Source organism: Corylus avellana, chromosome ca5, assembly GCF_901000735.1.
Source record: "Corylus avellana chromosome ca5, CavTom2PMs-1.0".
Classification (NCBI taxonomy): Eukaryota; Viridiplantae; Streptophyta; class Magnoliopsida; order Fagales; family Betulaceae; genus Corylus; species Corylus avellana.
The window spans coordinates 28,472,067-28,495,972 of NC_081545.1; the positions used below are offsets into that span (position 1 = coordinate 28,472,067).

Below are 23,906 nucleotides of genomic sequence, written 5' to 3' on the forward strand. Positions count from 1 at the left end.
AAAAACCACCCACATCAGCAAATTTCGTCTTATCTGAGTTTATAGCCCCAGTACCTAACACATGGGACCTGTCACCTAACGAACTTAATTATAATTGGACAGTTTACTATTTGAGGTTGCCAAGTCTTAATTTCTTTTTCTTCTTCTTTCTTCCTTACATATATATATATATTGTTCATAATAAAGTATATTTGCTTATCCTATATTATTATGAGATTTGATTGTATTGAATATTTCAAAGATTTAATTGTAATCAGATGATCTTGATTGATTTGATTATGCATTAATTGCATTTTCTTTTCATCTATATATTGATCTCTCTTTCCTTGACTTTTTCTTTCATCTTCCTTTTAATTTTCCTAAGGAAAAAAGTATTTTATATATATATATGAATGCAAAATTTATCAATCAACAAACTGCCATGAGTACAAGCTGCAAAGAAGACAAAGAAAAACACCAGGTATCAAACACCAGAGACGACAATCTACTAGCACAAGCTAGCAAGCCAGTAACAAAGAAAAGCAAACAACGTACTCACAGAAAGAAAAGACGAATATGAGGGACAATAATGGCAAAATACACGAGTTGGAATATGTTGAAAGATTTTCAAAATTAATATATATAAATATTATTTTGTGTCTTGAGAAAGTTTTAAAATTAAAGATTTTAAAGAGTATTGAACGAAGATGGTCTCACATTAGAAAGAAAAAAAGTGAAGTTGGCATTTATAAAACCCAACAAACTTTAAATTATTAGAAATGCTTGGGTGTATACACACCTTAAGAGCAATTTCGAATTTTTTTTTTTTTACATGATTTTCTATTTTTTTATTATTTCTCTTCGCTTGATTCTCGAGCGATATTTCTAGCAAGAGATTGCGACTAATGATAAAAAAGATACTTAGCGCAATGATTGCTCAAGCAAAGTTGCAACAATTTTAAATAAATACTATTTTATAATTTTACTTTTAAGGGTTGAAATTCCAGTTGTAACACGTTGTTTTAAATGATATGATATTGTTTGCTTAGGACCAAGCATGCACAATTTTATTATTGGATTTACCCCAAAGGGCTTCAAACATTTTAAAGAAAGAACATATTCTATATAAACACATCATATTTTTTACACTCAGACAATGTTAGACGTCACTCTAGTACTATTTAAATTCAATAAAGCGTCGTGCTGCTATAGTTCAGTTTTTGTCAATAAAAGAAATATTCTTGAGAAAGTTCCTTTCCCTTATTTCTTATAATTTTTAGAAGATTTTAGATTTTATAAAAGAATATAATTGAAAATAACAACAAAACCCCAAAAAAGAAAGAAAGAAATTAAGCAAAGGAAATACCAAAAAACCCAAGCTCCATGGTGACAAATTGATAGATGTCACTTGAACCACCCACCTCTAGCTATAGCTCAGGTGACCAACTACTGGGTTTACTTGTTAATTAGACTGATCTAGCCTCAATTTGTACCAATATATTAGCAACAAGGAAAATGAAACAAACCACAAGTTGTTTGTCAAGAAAGCATCTGGTTTTACTACTCATCGATCAGTATATATAGCATAATTTATGAAACTTTTATGACAGCAGGAAAATGCATTTGATTTATCTGCAATTTTTTTCCCCTTTCTTTTGTCAGAATCCACGACATATAAACATGACAACTGAACTAAAAGCCAACCAAATCTCATTTTTTAAGCTTCTTAAAAAATTCAACTGGGTTGTCCAAGATGCTTCAGCATGAGGTTTTTTTTTTTGAACACCCCCCCCAAACAAAAGTTTCATGATTTACCTACGGTCATTTTCTATGTGTATATGTATATATATATCAAGTGTCTTGGAAATCTCATTAGAAAATGTCTTAGGGCAGCGTTACGTAAACCAAAACCTGCATATATTTAGCCTCCCCTCTCTGTCTCTCTCTGTCTCTCTCTCTCTCTAACTCAAAAAATGAAGCTCCAATCCATTGAGCTTCCCTTGGGGAAAAACCAGCCACTGCAGAAGTCCCCAAAGATAGTTCTACTTGTAATATTTACCCTAGTTTTTCTCACAGTGGTGCCCTATTACCCTTTGCTTATAAGGTACCCTAGCAATGATTCTTCAGAAACACCCTCTTCTTCATCATATGATAATCATTCTAAGGATATTATTGGTGATGATGAGATAGTGAGCACACCGTCGGGTGACAAGTTCTGTGACATATTTTCTGGAGAGTGGATTCCGAATCCGCATGCTCCATACTACAAAAACACTACGTGTTGGGCAATCCATGAGCATCAAAATTGCATGAAATACGGGAGACCCGATTCTGATTTCATGAAGTGGAGGTGGAAGCCTTCTGACTGTGATCTGCCTATTTTCAACCCAGCAATATTTCTAGAACTCGTCAGAGGGAAGTCATTGGCCTTTGTTGGAGACTCTGTTGGAAGAAACCAAATGCAATCCTTGATCTGCCTCCTCTCAAGGGTAAGCCCCCGGTCTAGCATTAACATATTAATCATTGATATTTATGATGATTATGCATATTTTTTTTTTTTAGTAATACTACCCTTCACATTTATTTTACGTGCACCGGCTGATGTGACGTGTTTTAAATGGCTTTTCATAACAGCAACTTCAAAAAATAAATAAAAAATCACTAAAAACACGTTGCGTCAGTCGTTATAAAATGAATGTGATATATAAATAAGTGTGAAAGTTGCATTACTTCATGTTTTTAAGTATGCTTTATTTCATGAGTAATTCTAAATACTTAACTTTCATTCAATTTCTATACAATTAGGTTGATGTGGCAGTACTCATTAGCATTTTAATTTTGATATAATGATTTATGAGTATTGCCATATCAGCCCAATTATATGAAAGTGAGATGGAAATTAAGTACTACAATCTATTTTGAGCAAATGTTCGCTATGCATGTTTGCCTTAGCTTAGCTTTTCGGGTAATTAAGTGCTATATATATATATATATATATATATATATATATATGGTCCGAAAAGTTTAAGATTTGACGTTTGTTATTTATTTTATCCTACTGATCAACTAGTTTTATTTTAAGTGTCCACTGAGTTCTGATTAGGTTAGAGGTTAGTTCACCTAAGCCATTGTGTTTTTCAAGGATTAGGTAAAATGACAGCACATAAATGTTATGGCATGGCAATTATAATGGAGTAGCATCGCATGGAATCTTTGCGACCGCATTGGTGCCAACGAGAAATATCTTGAACTTCACATCAAACAACTTGCATTCGCAATGAAACATGTAATTTTTTTAAAAATGCTATTTAGTATTTTTCATATATAAATATTATATAATATTGGATGTTGTACGTGCAGTTAAAATCAGCATTTAAATCAATATTTTTAAAAAAATAAAAATTCAATAATTAATTTTTATTGCTATGTCATCTAATTAATTATATAGCAATTGTACATGCATAAGCTCCTCGATCTCTCTCTAGATCTCTCTCTATTACACACCATGTGAAAAGGGTGAATATATGCATGTGACATTATCAGCTAGCTCCATGTGGCTGATTAGAATCTTATCATCGAACGTATTATTATTAAACTTGACCCTCACTCCTAAGAACGTACGGTAGAATAACAATATTATACCAAAGAAAAATTAAGAAATCCAATGGTTACTTTCCAAAAGTAGTACTGGGTACCATCTAATTACTTCATTCTTATGCTTTTTGAACATTTATTTCAGAATTTTTTTTGGAAAACCAGTAAAAGTTAGCCAATAATATTGTTGATCCGGGAAAGTTATAGAATTTGATAATATATATATATATATATATATATATATATATATATATAGGCAGGCATGGATCTTAGTTTTGAGTGGCAGTAAGAAAAGCTTAATTAATTAGGTGATAATTCATTGTGTGGAAATGCCCATGCCCAAATAGATTGGATGTTTCTCTACCCTTCCAATTACCATATATAAACAGAAACTAAAAGCTAGACCCAAATAATCGAAATGTGTCTATCATTGAACATGAGAATTTTTTTTTTTTTTAATGAAAGAAAATTAGAAGGAGTTTATTAGAAACCCAATAATAGTCATAATAAATGGTTTAAAAGATATGATAATGACATGATTATCACATCTAGCTAGCGTGTAGCTAGCAATTAAGGATATATTATATATATTAAATTATTAATCAATTATTGAAATGGTCTAACCCACCAAAATACAATTGTTGAAAGGTCTCTCTCTCTCTCTCTCTGAATCAAAATAGAAAATTAATATATTGCCAGCTGAGTTTAGCTTATGCTCATGACATTGTCTTGTGACATTCCAACCGATTTTCTTTGTTTTGTTCCTCGACTTATATTCTCCTGGTGGCTCACTCTGATCTCTTTTGTTAATTAATTTGTAACACTTATCTGAACAATCGTCCTATATATATATATATCCGGATCTGGGATGTTCAAAAATATTATTACTCTATTTTGTAGCAACTAGATTTGTCACATGATCAACACCACTACCTTATAACAATTTAGCATGTGCTGGACCCTTCAAGTATGTCACATGCACCCACCCACACATCCAATACATTACATATCTCTCTCCTCTCTTGTTTTTTTTTCCTCTATTTCATGGTTAATATTTTGTTTTTTTATATTAGGGGAAACTTCATTAAGGACCCCCAAACTTCCACCCGTTTTGAAATACCCCTCCTGAACTTCAAAATCTCTCAATTTAGTCATCTGAACTTTCAATTGCTCTCAATTTGGACCCTTCCGTTAATTTTAACCGTTAAAAATTCAAAAAAAAGACCAAAATATCCCTGATTTTTGTTTTAAATAAAAAAACGTTTTAGAAGTTGGAATTTTATACAAAAGTTAGGGGTATAAACGTCATGTGACTTTTAAAATCTGACGGAGAGGTCCAAATTGAAAGCAATTGAAAGTTCAGGGGACTAAATTGAGAGATTTTGAAGTTCAGGGAGGGTATTTCAAAACGGGTGGAAGTTTGAGGGTCCTTAGTGAAGTTTCCCTTTTATATTAAAGATCTAGGAGAAATTTCACTTTAGACCTTTGAACTACTTGGCGTTTTGAAAAGACCTCCCTAAATTTCAATAACTCTCAATTTGATGCAATGTACCTCCGTTAGTTTTTAAAAGTTAAAAGTGATAAAATGACCATTATGCCCCTGACTTTTTTTTTTTTTTTTTAAAAAAAAGAAAAATTCAAATTGAAAAAAAACAAGAAGTTAATAATAAAAAAATAAAAAAAAATCACAAGGTGACCAACTTGTGACCACCGTTGGTCACCTTTGGTTGACCTTTTTTTAAAAATTTTTTAAATTTTCACTTTTTTCATTTTTTTTAAAAAAATCATACGGTAATTTGGTCTTTTTAAGGGTTTCCGTTAGGGTTTAATTAACGGCAAAAATTGACGAAGGAGTAAATTGCATCAAATTGAAAGTTCGAGAGATAAAATTGAGAGTTTAAAATTTAGAGGGTTTTCTCAAAACGCATGGCAATTTAGGAGTTCTTTGTAAGGTTTTCCTTAAAACTTATAAAATAACATGACAACATATTCACCAAGTGCGTGAAGCTTTAATGCTTTTGGACTTCCTGGATCATGCAAATTATGATTTTTTAATGAATTAATCATTTTCCTTAATTTCTTGTATATATATGTTCAGGTAGAATATCCTATAGGTGTTTCACACTCACCGGATGAAAGGTTCATACGTTGGAAATACACAAGCTACAACTTCACCCTGGCCGCTTTTTGGACCCCACATTTGGTGAAAAGCAATGAATCTGACGTTGTTGGTTCAACCCACAATGTCTACCTTGACGAGTTTGATGAGAAATGGACAACCCAAGTAGATGAATTTGACTTCTTGATCATCTCCGCCGGCCACTGGTTCTTCCGGCCGATGATTTTCTACGAAGACGGCAAAATAGTTGGCTGCCATTACTGTAAACAAGAAAATGTCATCGATTTGACAATGCAATACGGATACAGAAAAGCCTTTCGAACCGCCTTCAAAGCTATTAATGGGCTAGAGAACTACAAGGGCATAACATATCTTAGGACTTTTGCCCCGTCACATTTTGAAGGCGGGCTGTGGGACCAAGGTGGGAATTGTGTCAGAACGAGGCCGTTTAGGAACAATGAGATGAGATTGGAGGGTCAAAACTTAGAGTTATACATGGCACAAGTGGCGGAATTTAACAAGGCACAAAAAGAAGGGAAAAAGAAGGGTTTGAGATATAGATTGCTTGATACAACACAGACAATGTTGTTGAGGCCAGATGGTCACCCTAGTAGATATGGGCATTGGCCACATGAAAATGTGACATTGTACAATGATTGTGTGCATTGGTGCTTGCCGGGGCCTATAGACATTTGGAATGACTTCCTGCTGGAGATGTTGAAGAGGGAGGGTGTGAGGTCCCATGAGGAGAAGCTTCAATATTTAAGGGACAGAAAATTGCGAGTCAGATAGATAGATCAAATTTTTATTCTTCTACTTAATTAATTATATCTATGCATGTTTCTTTGATTTCTAGTTGTTGATCATTTAGAGTTGTGTTTTGGGATCTCTCAAATTTGTTTAGTATATGTATATGGGTGAGTGAAAATGGAGGAGAATTTTATTAAATAAACGACCATCGTGTAAAGATTTGTGGCCGCTAGCTACATGAGGAGTAATTTTAGAAGGCCTACTTGTGTCTTACTAAGAATGATGTGGTTATTAAAATCACTCTTTGACCAAAATTCAATAATGATCAATCACAAGCCTAAGGGTGATTTTATTAACCACATCATTCTTAGGACACAAGTAGACCTTATAGAATTATTTTTTAAAATAATCAGCACACGTGGCCTTAAATCATTAATTATTATTATTATTTTTCCTAAATATGAAGGGTCATGAATTGAATTTGGCCCCTTATTAGTTATATGCACTCCCCTCAAAGAGCATTTGAAGAAGACTACCGCTTGATATCCGCTCGACCACCGTTCGAGTGCTCAACGATCGCTCTAGCGGTTGTCGATTTACCAAGAGGGGCACATAACCCTCTACTCGAGACAGAGCTAGCTCTAGGAGATCATCGGCTGCATAACAATGTTAACAATTTTCAACTTGGACAACAAATCAACTCAGTTAAATAATGAATTTTGAAAATTGATAAAATTAAAAGATTTTATCTCTATTTTATTTTTTGTTTTATAAACCATCCAAATATAATTTCAAAAACTTTTTTTTTTTTTTTTGGTATTCGCAATTTGAAATGCAATAGAAAAGAATAATAATAAAAAAATAAAATAAAATAAAAAACTATACACCCAAACGTTTTCAAAGCTAATTTTTAATTAGCTTGCCAAGTGTAGAATTAAAGACATCGATATATATGATCTTCTTTTTTTTTTTTTCCTATGGCTTCCGCTATGTCACTTGAGCTCAAATATTATTATTATTACTTTTTTTGTTTTTTTGGATTAATACACTATTATACCAAAAAGCAATGGATAAAGAAAAACCCACAAGCCGGTTCTTGGAGAGGTATAATCGATTCGATTTTGGTATATATATTATAATATAATATTTATTAAATTATCAGTTATTCCAAAAATTTAAGTTAATATGAAGAGGTAAATTTAGTTACTTAATCATTAATTAGTTTTAACACTCCCATCATGTGGAATATTTAATTTAAATGAGGGGTGAATTGACGAAGTCAAAGTTCGATCTTAGGACTTTTTGGCTCTGATACTATATTAAATTATCAGTTATTTCAAAAGTTTAAGCTAATAGAAAGAAGTAAATTTAATTACTTAATCATTAATTAGTTTTAACAATATTCACCAGTTTCTTCGGACTAAAGCCACGTCTACGGACAATTGTAGCCATTAATGTCACGTTATCCTAAAACTATCATGAGATAGCAACCTCAATAATAGTCGCAATAATTTTAATTTACTGTAGAATGGGGACCAAGATTTCTTGAGCGTGTTATAAATTCCTTTTGCCCCCTCTTGAGTATTTCTCATCATTTTCTACTTAGCTTCTTTTCTTTTCTTTTCTTTTTGGCTATTTATGTTGAAACTTCATTGAAATAGTTGAAGGCATATAATAACTTGGCTCCTTCTTCACGCTTAAGCCTGAATGATATTATAGTGAAAGCTATACCCACTGAGACGGACAATCATGATCAGTTTATATAGTATGGACTCCAAGCACGCTAGTATATAGTTGTTGCTCTTGAATTCTGACAAAATCCAAAATCCTAAGTTTAATTTCTTCTTCATATTCTTCTCCAATGGTGCCTCATTTTATCGAGCTTCCCCTCGGGAAGAACCTACCATACACCACCACCACCACCATTAAAGCTCTCTTACTAGCCCTCACCGTGATGATTTTCCTCCTATTGATCCCTTTCTACCTGATAAACAATTCATCACCTCCATGGCTGGCTGCAAAAGGCATTAATGCCATGAGCATAAAACATGGAAAGAAATATTGCAATATATTTCGAGGAAAATGGCTTCAACAACACAATATTGCTCCTTATTACACTAATGCTACTTGTCGTGAGATCTTCGATCAACAAAATTGCATGAAGTTTGGTCGGCCGGATACCGAGTTCTTGAAATGGAGGTGGAAACCAGATGAATGTGAGCTTCCTCTCTTTGATGCTGTGCAGTTTTTAGAGCTTCTCAAGGGGAAGTCAATGGCCTTTGTTGGGGACTCTTTGGGAAGAAACCAAATGCAGTCACTCTTGTGCCTCTTGGCTAGCGTAAGTTTTTATATAATTACTACAACATTTTTCTTTTTTGCCTTTGCCCCTAAGCATGATTAAAATCTAACAATTTGTTTTTTATAAGCAATAAGTGATTATTTAATATGTTATCAGAACAAACGTCTTGAGTTCGAATATTGTCCGATCGATCAATTCACCTTCTATTTCACTAAATATTTCATGTAAAGGAAAAATATTAGAATATTAATTAAATAATTAAAATTTAAAATCTCGAAATGTAAGAGTATTTTTCTCAAACTCTTTGCATTATAATGATCAGGTGGACTATCCTATAGATGTTTCTTACACAAAAGATCCAAGGTTCAAACGGTGGCTTTACGTCGGCTACAACTTCACACTGGCCTCCTTCTGGTCACCGCACTTGGTGAATGCCATAGACACAGAACCCAACGGACCAACCTACAACCGCCTCATGAACCTTTATTTAGACGAGTCCAACCATGACTGGGCGGCTCAGATTGAGGCATTCAACTACGTGATCATCTCAGCTGGACGATGGTTCTTCGGACCACAAATGTTTTACGAAAATGGTCGGATTGTTGGGTGCCATGCATGCCTCAAGAACAACGTCAAAAACCTAACCATGTTCTATGGTTACAGAAAGGCCTTTAGAACTGCCTTCAGAACCCTATTAAGGCTAAAAAAATTTAAGGGTGTGACTATTTTAAGGACATTGTCGCCGGCACATTTTGAGAATGGGGAATGGGATAGAGGAGGGAGTTGTGCAAAAACAAGGCCTGTGGAGAATTCAGAAATGAAATTGGATGGGGCTGATTTGGAGCTGTACATGACTCAAGTGGAGGAGCTGAGGGCAGCAGAGAGGAAAGGGAGGAAGAGGGGTTTGAAATTTAGAGTGCTTGATACCACTGAGTCTATGGTGTTGAGGCCAGATGGACACCCAAACCATTTTGGGCATGGGGCACATGAAAATGTGACTATTGCTGATTGTGTCCATTGGTGCTTGCCTGGCCCTGTTGACACTTGGAATGAGCTCTTGCTTCAGATGTTAAAGATGGAAAATGAAGATTCTTTGGATAGAAACTTTGGATAAATTTTGGATGAATTAAGTGCAACTAAAGATTACTAACTAATCAAATCGGGCATCAGTCAACTAGAAATATTCAAAGCAAAATTCAGATTGTTAAAAAGGGGGCTTGGGAAGTTTGACTGTTTCTGTAAATAATGTTATAACACCTACTGGCTGGTGGAAATAATTGAAAGATTATTATAAATGCAATGAGCTATTTGTATTGGCCCTGGCCTATTGTAAACGATAGATGTTACCCTTTATCTTTCTTGTGTCCACTCAAGATTTGTTCTTAATTTTGTGAAGAAGGAAATAAATTTTTTTGACTGCTTTGGATTTTGGGGGAGATTTGTGTTTGTATTATTAATTGAATTGCGCGTAAGAGCCATGTGCATACAAATGAGAGACAGAAAGAATCAAATGTTGGGCCAAGAGTTTGAAGCTCTATTCCCTGTGCTACACATTTCGTGAGAACCAAATGTTGTATTGCTTCCAAAACAAGGACACCTTGAACTTCCAAAAGTCTAGCATTACAGAAAGAATCAAATGTTGGGTCAAGAGTACTGTGAAGCTCTATTCTCTCTCTGCTACACATTTCGTAAGAAGCAAATGTTGTATTGCTTCCAAAACAAGGACACCTTGAACTTCCAAAAGTCTAGCATTTACACAATAACTTTGACTTGATGCTTTCTTTGAACCACAGTTAATGGTTACCAGCTACTGTAAATGCTTTCAATAACTTTGCATGCCTCGTATTTGGCTTTTCTCTTTTGTTTCTGGTATCCTTCTATTGAAATCTGATGCGAATATTGTGAAAATAAAAGTTTATAAATATTTTGAACATATATATATATATATATATATATATATATATATATTAATTTGTTATTTTTATGCAGATTAATAACTGATTTAGATAATTGATACCAAAAAAGTAAAAAATGTAATTGACTAAACAAGCATCTGGCATCTTTTCTTTAATACATTATTTATCATTAGCGATGACTTTGATTATTATTAGCAATGACAAGTTGTCTAATGAGGTATTTTTAGCAACCACTTCCAACTAACACTATGAAAGTCATCACTATTGAGTCTTTTCCGATGGAGTATTTGCAACCACTTTAGTGACCACAAAAGTTGTCACTAATTATTATTAGCGACGACTTTGTTAAAGACCATTTTTCTTGTAGCGTATATATTTTGTTGTTCCTTCGAGGTATTGATCGTATGTACTTCTGATTGCCTTCCAATTAATGAGAAAGTCTATGATATCATGCATGGCTAGAATCTATTGACTAGTCCGACTAAAAGAATATATCAGCAACTCCAAGACCGCCAAACTAAGGAATCTAGATCCCCTTTCATTAAAGAATTAATTAGAGATTCTTCAATTGTCCAACTGGACCGTTCATTTTGGGGTGGCCAAAGCCACTCCCATGGCTACAGGGAGTGGTTCAGCTACCCCCTAGGGCTTATCCAAAAAATATTTTTTTAGGTTTGGCCTAGGAGGTAGTTGAACCACCCCCAAGGGGTGGCCACCCCTTGGGGCCATGGGGGTGGCTTCGGCCACCAGCAATCGAAGCCACCCCCATATTATTTTATAAAATTTTTTAATTTTTAATTATTTTTATTTTTATTTTCTTTTAACAAATTAAATAATATTTTATTATTTAATTTATAGTGAGACACATGACATTTTATAGTGCGTTGGATCAAAATGAATGGTCTAGATGAACAATTGAAGAATCATCTCCAATTATCTCCTCAATTGGAAGGTTCCAGATCTCAAGCTAAGAGCCAAATTACCAACCTATTTATCAATTAAAGTACTCAATTAAGTACAACTAAAGATTGCTAATAAATCAAATCAGCCATCAGTTAACTAGGATTCAAAACAAAATTCAGACTTGTTCAAAGGGCGGGACTTCGGTTTTTTCTTTTTTTTAAAGAAAAAAAGTTTCTGGAAATGCCGTACCACCAACTGATGCTGGTGAAAATAATTGAAGGATTATTATATGCAAATAATGCAATGGACCATTTGTAAGTTGGCTCTGTTGTCACTATCTTGGGTATTATTAATCTAATCGTAATCATAATCATAATTGATGTTTAATTGTCTTGCGCTCATTTTTTCCAATTTCTTGTCGATCGGAATGTACCCCACAAATTTTTGAAAATTAGATTTCGGTAGCTATTATTATTATTATTATTATTATTATTATTATTATCTATTTTAGCTCCAACAAGGGAAAAATCCATTGGGATATATAGTTGTCAAGAATTCTTTATCTAATGGAAATGTTTTTTTTCCCCCCTCTAGCAGACAGCTTGGATTGTATAACAGGGGTATTCTCCATAATTGCAAGAAAGCCTAGAAAGAGAAAATTAGAATTTTAAAATTGACACCTAGCTCGAAACCTCAACTATCTACTACTTTACACTGTATTCTAGGGCTCGAATCCTAAATGCACTATTTCATTTAAAGTTCATTAAGGGTGGTGGTTCAATGGCTTTAAAAAAATTTCAAGTGGTCAAGACATGCAGTTGGACGTGGGTTCAAATCTCCGTAATAAAGAATCTTCATATATGCCTAATTAGTATTAATCATTTTATATTCTTATTGATGCCCTGGTGGGACTGGGTCAGACTATGACTCAATCGAATTTGAATGAACGCCTGCGGTTCTCACTGTCTAGGCCTCTCATGTACAGCTCATAGCGAGTAGGTACTACTATAGTCACGCTTAGGTAAAATAGCCACAATTGCTCTCCCTTGTTTTTGCTAAATAAATAAAAAGGGGCCTAATACTTGTTTTGCATTATTTCCTTGCCTCACGAATACACGATACTGTGCTTTTTTTTTTCTTATGCATATCGGATTCTTTTGAGTTGGCAAAGTATGATTTGAAAATACGGACAAGGTATACAGATTGAAACTTCAAGAATCACTCGGGTCTTGATGAGGACATATAGATCGAACGAAGGAAATGATGAAATGAACCCATTGTTGATTCCCATGCACCCCAGTACTGACAGTCTGACAGATGCTCAGTGCTGTATAATAAATAAATAAAAATAAAAAGAATGAAAGTTCCGTTATATATATATAATAGGTTCCAGATAATTATATGCGACAAAATGTGAAGAAATGGACCGACCAACAGCACACTATGTCTAACAAAAAGAAATGTGAAATGTGATTTTAATTAATAAGCCTAATTTAAGACCATTGCACTCTGTAATCATCTATGACTTTGCTCCCAAGCTACGCCAGGGGAACCTAGTCATTGCATGCTGGAAAAAAGCTGAAGATATATACGAGGTCGTGTTCTTATGATCACTGCAGTCATAATTACAAAAGATATTAGAATTGTGTTTTGCCTTTGCTTTGCAAATATCTATATATATATATTGACAGGTACATCCATTATCTATTTCTTTAATGTATAAACTCAAGTAATAATTAATAAATAGGATAAACTTGAAGATTCCAACCACCAACTTCAGCAATTAATTAGCAAATTAAATTGACCTCTTAACCGAACTTTTATTCATTCAAAATCATACACGATATCCCAAAAAAGAAAAATGATAAGACATAACCCTATCCTCTCTTTTCTGACTAAAATCTTTTATAGGCCCCAACTCAACTTAGGGTGGATGGTCTTATTGAATTAAATCGTTTGAGTTTGAATCCCTATGCTCTATGATGTAGGCTCGTGTTAATCATTCTTACGATCCTAAGTGTTTTGCACGTGTATATAAGTTATTGGGTATCTTCTCTTTACAAGCTAGTTTTAAATTATGAATTATACCTAAAGTTTATATTACTTGGTATATATTAAAACCAGTCACCATGTTGAATATGAGATCAAACGTTGCTCATTGAGTGTGGGATTGAATCAGCTGCGGCTCAATTAAACACTATTTCCTTGCAAACCGGTTTTTAAGGAGTGAGTTATAATCAAAATTTGTACAAGTTAGTCAATTGATGAACTCATTTTGTATATATATCGTGGGAATGATCAGTTAATGCATGTAACGGTCACTAATGGCGTATATAATTCACTTTTTTTGAAAGCATGTCTGCCACGAAAACTACTTTTATGTAACTTACATCCTACTTTTATGTTCAACAGGAATGATTTGGTCTTATACCTTCTCAAACAAGAAAACAAGAATAAATTTGGGATGCAGCCTGGTTGTTTTTTGTTTTTTTTTTTTTTGTTTTTCTCCTTAAAATAATAAAACATGACAGCAAAATTGAATAGAAAAGAAACTTCTCCTTCTCTTTTTTCTTTACAAGTTAGTATTGATTACGATTCTACGAATCATGATGCATTGATGCTTATTGCTTACCGAAAAAAAAAAATAAAAACAAGTAATGATGGTGCTCATTTGGTTGGTATACCGTATGATTAATTACAAAAGGATTTATTCAACCTAGTCCATATATATATGCACATCATCACCGACATGATCATTATATATATATGTATATATATAATTTCAATACAAAGTATCTTTCTCATCGATCGTCGACACTTATCCAGCATATATGAAGTTTCATGGCCCCGTTGAGCTTCCTAATGGAAAAACCACGTCAACCGACATCCCCAAACATGTTTTCCAAGTAGCCATTGCATTGATCCTCCTCACCATAATCCCTCTGTTCATAAACAGAAACACACATCCACCAATATTGCCTTCTCCTAAGATCGATAACGACCAATATTATGGTTTGGGAAGCAGAGGATTTGAGAAGAAATCATGTGATATCTTTGCTGGGAAATGGGTTCCATTCCCCAGGGGGCCTTATTACACAAATGAAACTTGCAACTTGATCATTGATCAGCAAAACTGCATGAAGTTTGGGAGACCTGATATGGAGTTCCAGAAATGGAGGTGGAAACCAGATGAATGTGAGCTTCCTCTCTTTGATGCACTTCAGTTCTTGGAGCTCGTCAGAGGGAAGTCCATTGCCTTTGTTGGAGACTCTGTGGGACGAAACCAAATGCAGTCACTGTTGTGCCTCTTGGCTAGTGTAAGTGCTCAATCTTTCTCTACCAAAGTAAATGCTCTTACTAATGGTCGTGTAAATCCTTTTCAAATCAAACCACCAGATCGTATGATCATGATCGTTCAAAAATCAACAAGTGCATACATGCACCCAAGCATTACCTTAAAGCAATAGCTTGGTGTTAGTTGGGCTTTATAAATGCCAGATTAACATGTTCTTTTTTCATGTGCGACTCTCTTCTTTTCTCTTTAAAACAAACCACAAAATAAATATATATACATACTAATTTTGAAACTTTTTTAACAATTTCTTTCAGCTTGAAGAAAGCTTGCAGTACTCTAAGTCTTAGATGATAATTCTCGACAGCATAAAGACTAATATATTCCAATTCTAAGGCCGTACATATTCTGCATCTTTCAGGTGGTTTATCCTGAGGATATCACTGAAAAGTATACATCAGACAACATAAATTTCAAACACTGGTTTTATGCAGACTACAATTTTACAATAGCAACACTGTGGTCTCCGTTTTTGGTAAAAGCCAGTGACGCAGACCCCAACGGGCACTCCTACAACAGCATTATGAACCTCTATTTAGACAAGGCTGATGAGGCATGGGCAGCAGAAATTACAAGATTCGACTATGTAATCATCTCAGCCGGACAATGGTTCTTCCGACCACTAATGTTCTACGAAAATGGTCAACTTGTCGGCTGTTACAAGTGCCAACAAGAGAACGTCACTGCCCTCACACACTACTACGGATACAGGAAGGCCTTTCGAACTGCCTTCAAAAGCCTTGTAAGCCTCAAAGATTACAAGGGGGTGACACTTTTGAGGACATTTTCGCCTTCACACTTTGAGAATGGGGACTGGAATAAAGGAGGAAATTGTGTGAGGACCAGGCCGTTTACCAAAGAAGAATTGAAGGTTGATCAATATGTTTGGGAGATGTATTTCACTCAGGTGGAGGAGCAAAGAGCAGCAGCAAAGGAAGGGAGGAAGAGGGGTTTGCAATTCAGTTTGTTGGATACAACTGAAGCAATGCTGCTGCGGCCGGATGGGCATCCAAACCATTATGGGCACTCGCCACACAGGAATGTGACTCTAGCCGATTGTGTCCACTGGTGCTTGCCAGGTCCTATTGACACATGGAATGAATTTTTGCTTTATATGTTGATGGGGGAAGCTCAGACAACATTCGGAAGGAAACTAGAGAGAATTGCTTAGGACTACAGATATATACACTATTTATTAATTCTTTCCATTATAATAGCATGTTCTATAACCTACACTCAATAAAGTTTCACATGTACTTGCAAAATCATTTTTGTAAACATGTCTTCTTTCAAAGAAATGATAGTGTTTTTGGACATAATTTTAGAATCTATCTGATGCGACAGATTATCTTTCTGCTCAACTTAATCTCAATTAGCTTGACTCTTATTCCTTATTACTAGTGTCATTGATGGCTTATAACTAGTGTCATTGATGGCTGTTGGGATAATTGTTTTCTCTTTCCACGACAATCAGGAACTCAGAACTTTATGTCTGAAACTTGGAAGAATCATTCGAACTTTATGTCTGAAACTTGAAAGAATCATTCGAAATTGTCAACAGCTTCTTTACCAAACCCATTTTAGATGGCAAAGATTTCTCCTCGTATTTGCTTCAAACACATTCTAAACAAGTCAAAAAGTATTGGTCAACATAAAACCTGAACTTTGAATCATCGATGGACTTTTAGAGCAAGAACAATGTTCTTCTTAGTGGTCGTGTGTTCGAATCCGCTTGCGGTATTAGTTGCGTGAACCAGATGCTACTAAGAAAAGGCTTTATTGGCTTGCACTTTGGTGGCGTTGTGGTGAGGACTCGCCTTTCGAGACAGTATCTATAGTTCAAACCAAACATTTCATAGCGGGTGAGAACCCCGATGATCATGGAACAGGATCCTCTCCAGTCCATTATGGACTGGAGATGACATATATCCACAAATGAGACACATATCCCACTAATAAAAATAATAATAAAATATTATTTTACATTAAAAAAATTAAAAAAACAAATTAATAAAAAAAAAAGAAAAAAGAAGGGGTGGCTCCAAATGCCGTGGAGGGTCAACCATCCCCATAGGCCATGGGGGTGGTTCGGCCACCCCCTGGCAGGTCATTGGGCCAACCCAAAATGGGCTATGGTGACTGCCACTCCCTTCTTTTTTATTTTTTTATTAATTTAAAATAATATTTTATTATTATTTTTATTAGTGAAATATGTGTCCCATTTGTGGCTATAGGAAAAAAAAAAAAAAAAAAAAGGTGGGTGGTGAAGGTAATTTTATCCAAAAGTTCAGTAGTATCGTTTAACTCTTGAACTAATACATCAAAGCTGTATCTCCCATTCAGTCCTTTCGTATTCAATCTGTGGGAATATGCTTCATCCTTCATAATAGTATTGTATTAAATGATGAAACATTTAAATCTCAAGTTGGCATAAGCATATGAATCTACAGAAAATGGGATATAAAATACATTAAATATACATACGAAATTTTCTTATTAAAGTGTGGAGATGTAACTTGGTAAATACTTGAGCTTGCCATTCAAACAAATATTGATGAAGCTTCAGCATTCTTGGGATAAAGGGTACTCTTCATAATGAAATCTTGATGAAGACCAATATGTGTAAAGCAAAAATGTAGAGCACAAAAGTCGACCTGAGTAGCATAAATTTCTGCTGATTTTCAGATCGGCCACCATGGTAATGGGGTTTGAGATGAAAATCAACAATATAATCTGAAGAAGCAGATCCCCTCTCAGATGTGCTTCTTCCAAACCGATTCCTGGCAGCATTCACTTCTAGGTTACTACTTTCAACCCTCCTCCACAATCCATTCAATCTTTCTAGCTCCATTTCTTTTATATGAATGTCACTAAACAGGCTTTCAGCTTGTGCCTATAAGCAAAACAGAAAATATTGAATGAACTCTCTCCTTAGTAATAGATACAGCGTCAAGTAAGTAACTGTAAAGTATATATAAGAAACATAAACCCAACCTGTTTTGCTTCCAGTTGCTCAATTAGGCTGTGAAGCTGTTTATCTAATATCTTCTCTCTCTGAGCTGCACAATAGATATTGCTTAAAGTCAAAATACATCTTTAAGCTACTACCTTGGAAGTGTGTTATACTCTTGATAGGACTTATACATGAATTTCCAACTATTAAATCCCATGAAAACTAAGCAAAAAATCTACTTGCATAGTTTTTACAGCACTATAAAACAGTGTAAAGGCAAATAAAAAAAAAAAAAAAACCATTGTTACTAGGTATGCCCCTAGTAGGTTGCTGCATGCAGGAAATTACTGCATGTCCAAAATTCTCGAGCTCAAAAGCCCCTGCCCATTAATCATAAATCTGCTTCCCTTTGAATTCTTACATCTAAAAGTTTACAACCATACCTCAAATACTCAGAATTTACATCACTGACTTCCTTTCTGTAATTGGATCTCCCAAGCTGCACATGTTCACAATTTACAACCTAGATTTTCCAAACGTGCCTAATCATTTTAAGCCAATGTACTTGTGTTAAGGTCCATGAACTGACTTCAACCAGACAGAGTTTGCAGATGAGAAAACATAGAAAGCCCACTTTTCAACTTTAACCAACAGAATAACTAAGATAAAAATAAAAAGATAAATAATTAAAATAATGCACACAAATTACTAACAAGAAACTAGTTAGTGTCTTCAGATTTATTACATCTTCCAATTACCCTTACTATTGTTTTTGTTCATTTGACACAGCTTCACATCCAATGAAGGATCTAGCTTCAATTCTCAAGATAACATTTTCTACAATCAACCCAAGAAATTCATGACACAATAAACAAGGAGATATTGCAGAAGGATCATAATACAATCCAAGTCAGAACCATACCTCATGGCTAATCTATCATAAATTAGAAGTCTAGGAGCATTATCGAAAGATGAACACAATACTAAAATAAATTGGCAATGTAAGATACCTGGGGTAGGCTGCTTCAACGCCTTATCCTGAACTTGAGCCCATCTTTTCTCCAAATCTTGAACTACCCCCTCTGTTGAACTCTGAGAGGATTGAACAATATATAAGTGAAAATAACAAAAATTGAATTTTTACAATCAAAAATTAGAAAAGAAAAACTAAAAAGAAATTAAGATCAATAATAAGGATGAAATGGACCAATTCGTTTTTCTTGTTTTCTAACTTCTCCAGTAGAGCAGAGTTTGACTCTTCTGTATTTGGTCCACCTTCCACTACCAACTTGGATTGAACAACTGAATCATTGAATCGGCCAGATTGGCTGGCAACCAAAGCAGCTTCTGTACTTTCCAGCTCTGCTTCAAGATTCTTTGCAGTCTCATCCATTTCCTGCAAGCATCAATGTAGATAAACTTTAATTGATACATTTAACTTCGGGAAAATCATCAGAGTAAATAGTAACCTAAAATATCAGCCTGAAAGCATACATTGGATAATAAATTCACCGCAACAGATTTCTTTTGATAATAAAATGCTGATTTATAATCACTTGCATGAGAAACTCCTAAAACATAATTATAAGCACAATGGGATGTGTTCGTAAGACAGTAATACAAATATGAACAAGAGCAACATTAGAAATAAGTTTAGAATCTTATAACTCACCTGTAACTTCCTCTGAAGGAGGACTGCCTCCTGCATTTTCTCCTGTATTTTATTCTCACAATTTGATATAGCCTTTTCATACGCAGCATTTTCTTCCTGCAGCGTCACCTCTCTCAGTTGGGCCTGCGTATCATAAATGGTACCGACTATTAATTTGGAAAATGAAAACATCATCAATTGACATCCAATTTGATCAGCCTCGGGATCAAAACTCATCCAAAGTAGTTACTACATGTCAGAACCCATAATCTTGTCATCTATTGTGGACAACAAAATTTGTCTTCATTTCAAGTACACAGAGACCAAAAATCCATTGCTTCAACTAAAGATAAACAGTGCACATACATTCGTAACTCGTCCACAAGAATTACAATCAAAATTCAAAAACCCACATAATCAAACTCTTGAAATACAAACAAAATCCAAAGACCCACATGATAAAATCCAAGAATTCGAACAAAAATGCACCAAAGTAGCCTTTTGACACAAAAATGAAAACCAAGCTCAAAGACCCAGATTAGAAAATCCCAATAACTTGGAAGCAAACCTGCTCGCGTGTGGCCGAGTGAGAGTTGAGTTGGAGGGCGAGAGCGGCGTTGGAAGCGAGGGAGTGGGCGTGGAGGTGAGGGAGGCGTTGGGAGATGTCAGGGGGAGGCAATCTCAGCCGTAGATCCTGGATCGCACGGCTCAGAGAAGACGCTTTCTGGTCCAGTTCTTGTACGTACTTTTGCTGCTCTGCGGAGAATACTATTGGGATCGAATTGGGGTCGTCTTCTTCGTTACTTTGTGCCCCACCCGCTCCCACTACGTCCGCTGCCCATGCTAGCAAACCAGCCATCTCTCTCTCTCTCTCTCTCTCTCTCTCTCTCTCTCTGTGACTCTGAGAATGGCTGTGATGGAGTTCGGAGAGAGGCCGGTTCGGAGCGGTTCCAGGTTAGCTTGGCCTGGGATCCAAACAAGTGAATTCACAAAAATGTGTGTCACTTCTCTTCTTGGCCTCCTAAAACCCAAGTCTTGGGTTCCATACAGATTGGGCTTCCAATTTGATCAGCCTCTGGATCAAAACTCATCCAAAGTGGTTACTAAATTTCAAAATTGCATGAAAATTCGAGTAAATCACACAAATAAAAAACAAATCCTATTAAAATTTCAAATGAATTAAAAGATAAGGCCTATTATATTTCAATACAAATAAAACCCATATATATAATTCCGAACATTAAAAATGAAACAAAAACCTTTTTTTAATAAATATAAAATAAAACAAATTATTCATTGAAATGGATGAAAGAAATCTTATTTTTTTTTAAAATGAAGCAATGCATAACGCAAAAAAAAAGTTACATCCACATAGAATTAAATCTTAATGCGTTGCAATCCGGAATAGAATTTTATATATTCTCAATCGGTTATTAGAGCAGTTGTAATGGTTAAATCGAAAATAAATTCAGTATGCTAGAAAACACATGATATTCTAATACTTATCCTCTTAAACATGAGCCAACCAGTGAAATAAGAGATTCATCTAATCATATATATATATATATATATATATATATATATAAAGCTGAATCAGTTTTTAGAAGTAGTCTAGAATTGCGACACGTGGCATAACCCCCCTTTTTTTTAAAGTCAAAACCGAATTTTTAATACATTATTGAGCATTCCTAATGGATGAGCCATATTTTTATGTAAAATAGCTTCTCAAAACTCACTTTTATCTAGTTTAGCTAAGCTATTTTTAAATGTCTCTACATCCGATTAGTTATATTTCTATCTATTCTATTAAAATATTATTAAAAGTAAGATAAGTTTTGGAAAAAAGAGAACATGTGAGAGGAAAAATGAGAAAAGTTTTGAAAAAAAGAGAACAAGTGAGAGAAAAAGTAGGAAAATATTTGGGAAAAAGAGAAAACATGTAAGAGAAATAATGAAAAATAAAATGGCTCCCTTGAAAAGTGCTGTTACATATTTAGCTTTTTTTTTAGCTCTTCTAATCAAATATATATTTTACATTTTCTTTTGGCTAATTTAATGTAGGGGCTTTTTAAACATTTGAAGAGTCATTTTAGATAAAAGTAACATTTAGCTCTTCCATTGGAAATGCTCTTAAGGGGTTAAATACTAAAAACCCTCCTATGGTTTGAAGTCTTTATTTTTTATCCCCCTAGGTTTTCATTTCTATCATAGGAGGTACCTGCGGTTTTCATAAAGATGAAAATGGTACCTCTGTTAAATTTCCTTCCAAAACTTAACGGAATACAACGTCAACACCAATCACATTGCGCCACATGCCCTACAATTAATTTTTTGATTTTTTTTTAAAATTAAAAAAATTAAAAAATTATTTTTTTTTCAAAAAAAAAATTAAAAATTTTGGCTCCTTGGGCCACCCTCATCTGGCCGGTTTGATGTTTTTTTTTTTTTTTACAATTATTTTATTTGTTAAAAGAATAGGGGTATTATAGGAATATAAAAAATAAGTGGCATTTTTGATACATTTTGGTAGTTTGAGGGGCTACTTTAGTACCTTTAAAACATTGAGGGGCTATATTACAAATGACTGATAGTTTGGGGGGCTTATATATATATATACACACATACTAATATTTTCAATTTTCGGTGGTTACTTCTTCCATTTCCTTTTTTGTCCTAATTTCCTGTTCTAATTTATATATTATTATTTTATTCAAATTGATTATTTTTTCTTTTGAATTCAAGAAAATAATAATGAGAGTTTTTTTTTTTTTTTTTTTTGGTACTATGTATGACGATTTTTTAGTTTATGTTATTGATTTATTGTTTACGTGTTTAATTGATTAACGACATTTGCGTTCAAGGTTTTATAATGGATTATGATTTTTTTTTCTTATAATTTTTTTGTGGGATTTTTCGAATTTGTTTATGTGATAATATGTTATTTTGATCTTCAGAATATTTGCAAGACTCATTTGGATACTTACGAGTGTTAAAATTAGGCTTTTATAGTGGGCATAGTTAAAATGTTGTCTTAAATGGTTATATAGCCGAAAAAGTATGGTTTCAAAGTATATATGTTGGTAGTACAAATGTTTTAGTTATTTTCTAATCGTTCAAGCCGGATGTTTTTGTATGTTTATGATTTTGAGTTCTGGCAAATAAACAGTCAGATTACCGAGCACATATGCAGCAAAGGACGAGAGCATTATACCAATTTTTTACCAAAAAGACCAACATAGCAACATCCCCAAAGTGTCTTGTTATGCCATGGTCTTATTTGAACACATTTGATCAATTATTTATAATTCCTTTTAAGTTCAAATACTCATAACAATACTTGACCTATTCATAATTTACGTTATGTGTTCACGATTAAGTCACTATCATCATGTAGCACCAAAATCTGTCGACAGTGTATATAATCGGGATTGTGTTATCAAATAGTTTTTCCTTCACCCTTATGTCACTTAACATTGGTTCCATCGCTTTCCCAACAAAGTCATTTTAGATTGCATTAATCACCGGTCACAGGAAACACATTAGAGTAACAGGCATCAAAACCATGCCTTACGAGTTATGACATAGTTCAAGTAGTGTAACGAGGTTTATTAATGTTAATTAACCCACAATGTCATCGTAAAATAACCGGGACCAATAGTTACTTCTACTCATAATCAAATAACAATGTGTGTGATACCAATTCCATCTTTCTAAATGTTTGTATGACTATGCCATTATAGTAGATAAAAATTTTAATTTTTTATCGATTAATACAAATCAGAAAAAACCAAAATACTAATGTGAGTGAAATGAGGGAATTCTATGTAGCATTACGCTAAACATAAATATACATTCACTTCCTTACCTCTCAGGCATGGGGAATCACCACTTTGATATGCCTTCCTTCCCACATTCATTTACATAACTTAAAATTATCGCATATTCCCATAGGTGTTGTAAGCCAAATCCATTCCCATAGTTTTACCTTCCTTCACACATTCATTGTCCTATTCTTAATTTTTTTTACAGCATCAAGCCAACTTTATTCCCATAACCTTCTAAACTTTTGGATGTTTCTCAACTTCACTTCCAATTCAAGCTTCTTCTCATTCTCATATATTATCCACCATTCCCCCATTCCTTCCACAAAAATCTGTAAGCCAAGGCAAGCCCCACCCCAACACCCTCCCACTTGTGCTCCAGGATTTTTGTCAATAATACCTTCACAACTAGTCATCTCTTTTCCATCCACAAAATCCAAACACCCAAAAAAAAAAAAAAAAAATCCAAACCAACACCCAATCCACCTCCATAAGCGAAATTGTCCACTCTATCCCGCAAATTCATATTCTAAATGGGAAATAGTGAATCACGTCCTTCATCGCCGCCG

The 23,906-nt window shown here is 34.3% G+C and overlaps 4 protein-coding genes across 4 annotated transcripts; 3 read left to right on the plus strand and 1 right to left on the minus strand.

Moving 5' to 3' along the window:
* Positions 1 to 1,952: 1,952 nt before the first annotated feature.
* On the plus strand, positions 1,953 to 6,517 carry LOC132183029 (protein trichome birefringence-like 19). The gene is made up of 2 exons (XM_059596420.1): positions 1,953 to 2,468; positions 5,672 to 6,517. Exons 1-2 carry the CDS (start codon positions 1,953 to 1,955, stop codon positions 6,482 to 6,484), a joined length of 1,329 nt encoding a protein of 442 aa, XP_059452403.1. The 3' UTR covers positions 6,485 to 6,517.
* Positions 6,518 to 8,289: 1,772 nt separating this feature from the next.
* Positions 8,290 to 9,989, plus strand: LOC132183054 (protein trichome birefringence-like 19). The gene is made up of 2 exons (XM_059596449.1): positions 8,290 to 8,780; positions 9,064 to 9,989. Exons 1-2 carry the CDS (start codon positions 8,304 to 8,306, stop codon positions 9,853 to 9,855), a joined length of 1,269 nt encoding a protein of 422 aa, XP_059452432.1. The 5' UTR covers positions 8,290 to 8,303; the 3' UTR covers positions 9,856 to 9,989.
* Positions 9,990 to 14,391: 4,402 nt separating this feature from the next.
* LOC132183005 (protein trichome birefringence-like 19) lies at positions 14,392 to 16,140 on the plus strand. Its single transcript, XM_059596389.1, has 2 exons — positions 14,392 to 14,877; positions 15,274 to 16,140. The coding sequence occupies exons 1-2, from the start codon at positions 14,392 to 14,394 to the stop codon at positions 16,081 to 16,083; spliced, it is 1,296 nt and encodes a 431-aa protein (XP_059452372.1). The 3' UTR covers positions 16,084 to 16,140.
* Positions 16,141 to 17,225: 1,085 nt separating this feature from the next.
* LOC132180892 (uncharacterized) lies at positions 17,226 to 20,391 on the minus strand (the record flags this gene model as incomplete). Its single annotated transcript, XM_059593876.1, is given in 6 exon segments — positions 17,226 to 17,805; positions 17,907 to 17,971; positions 18,876 to 18,957; positions 19,073 to 19,261; positions 19,538 to 19,660; positions 20,085 to 20,391. Coding segments are annotated over 6 exon segments (1,053 nt in total). The 3' UTR covers positions 17,226 to 17,502.
* Between the last annotated feature and the right edge of the window lie 3,515 nt (positions 20,392 to 23,906).

What these genes read in the sequence shown, in the direction of transcription:
- LOC132183029 (XM_059596420.1), top strand. Translation starts at nt 1,953, where the DNA reads ATGAAGCTCCAATCCATTGAGCTTCCCTTGGGGAAAAACCAGCCACTG. An exon ending in TGATCTGCCTCCTCTCAAGG is followed by an intron (nt 2,469 to 5,671) that starts GTAAGCCCCCGG and finishes ATATATGTTCAG; the next exon opens with GTAGAATATCCTATAGGTGT.
- LOC132183054 (XM_059596449.1), top strand. Translation starts at nt 8,304, where the DNA reads ATGGTGCCTCATTTTATCGAGCTTCCCCTCGGGAAGAACCTACCATAC. An exon ending in TCTTGTGCCTCTTGGCTAGC is followed by an intron (nt 8,781 to 9,063) that starts GTAAGTTTTTAT and finishes TATAATGATCAG; the next exon opens with GTGGACTATCCTATAGATGT.
- LOC132183005 (XM_059596389.1), top strand. Translation starts at nt 14,392, where the DNA reads ATGAAGTTTCATGGCCCCGTTGAGCTTCCTAATGGAAAAACCACGTCA. An exon ending in TGTTGTGCCTCTTGGCTAGT is followed by an intron (nt 14,878 to 15,273) that starts GTAAGTGCTCAA and finishes TGCATCTTTCAG; the next exon opens with GTGGTTTATCCTGAGGATAT.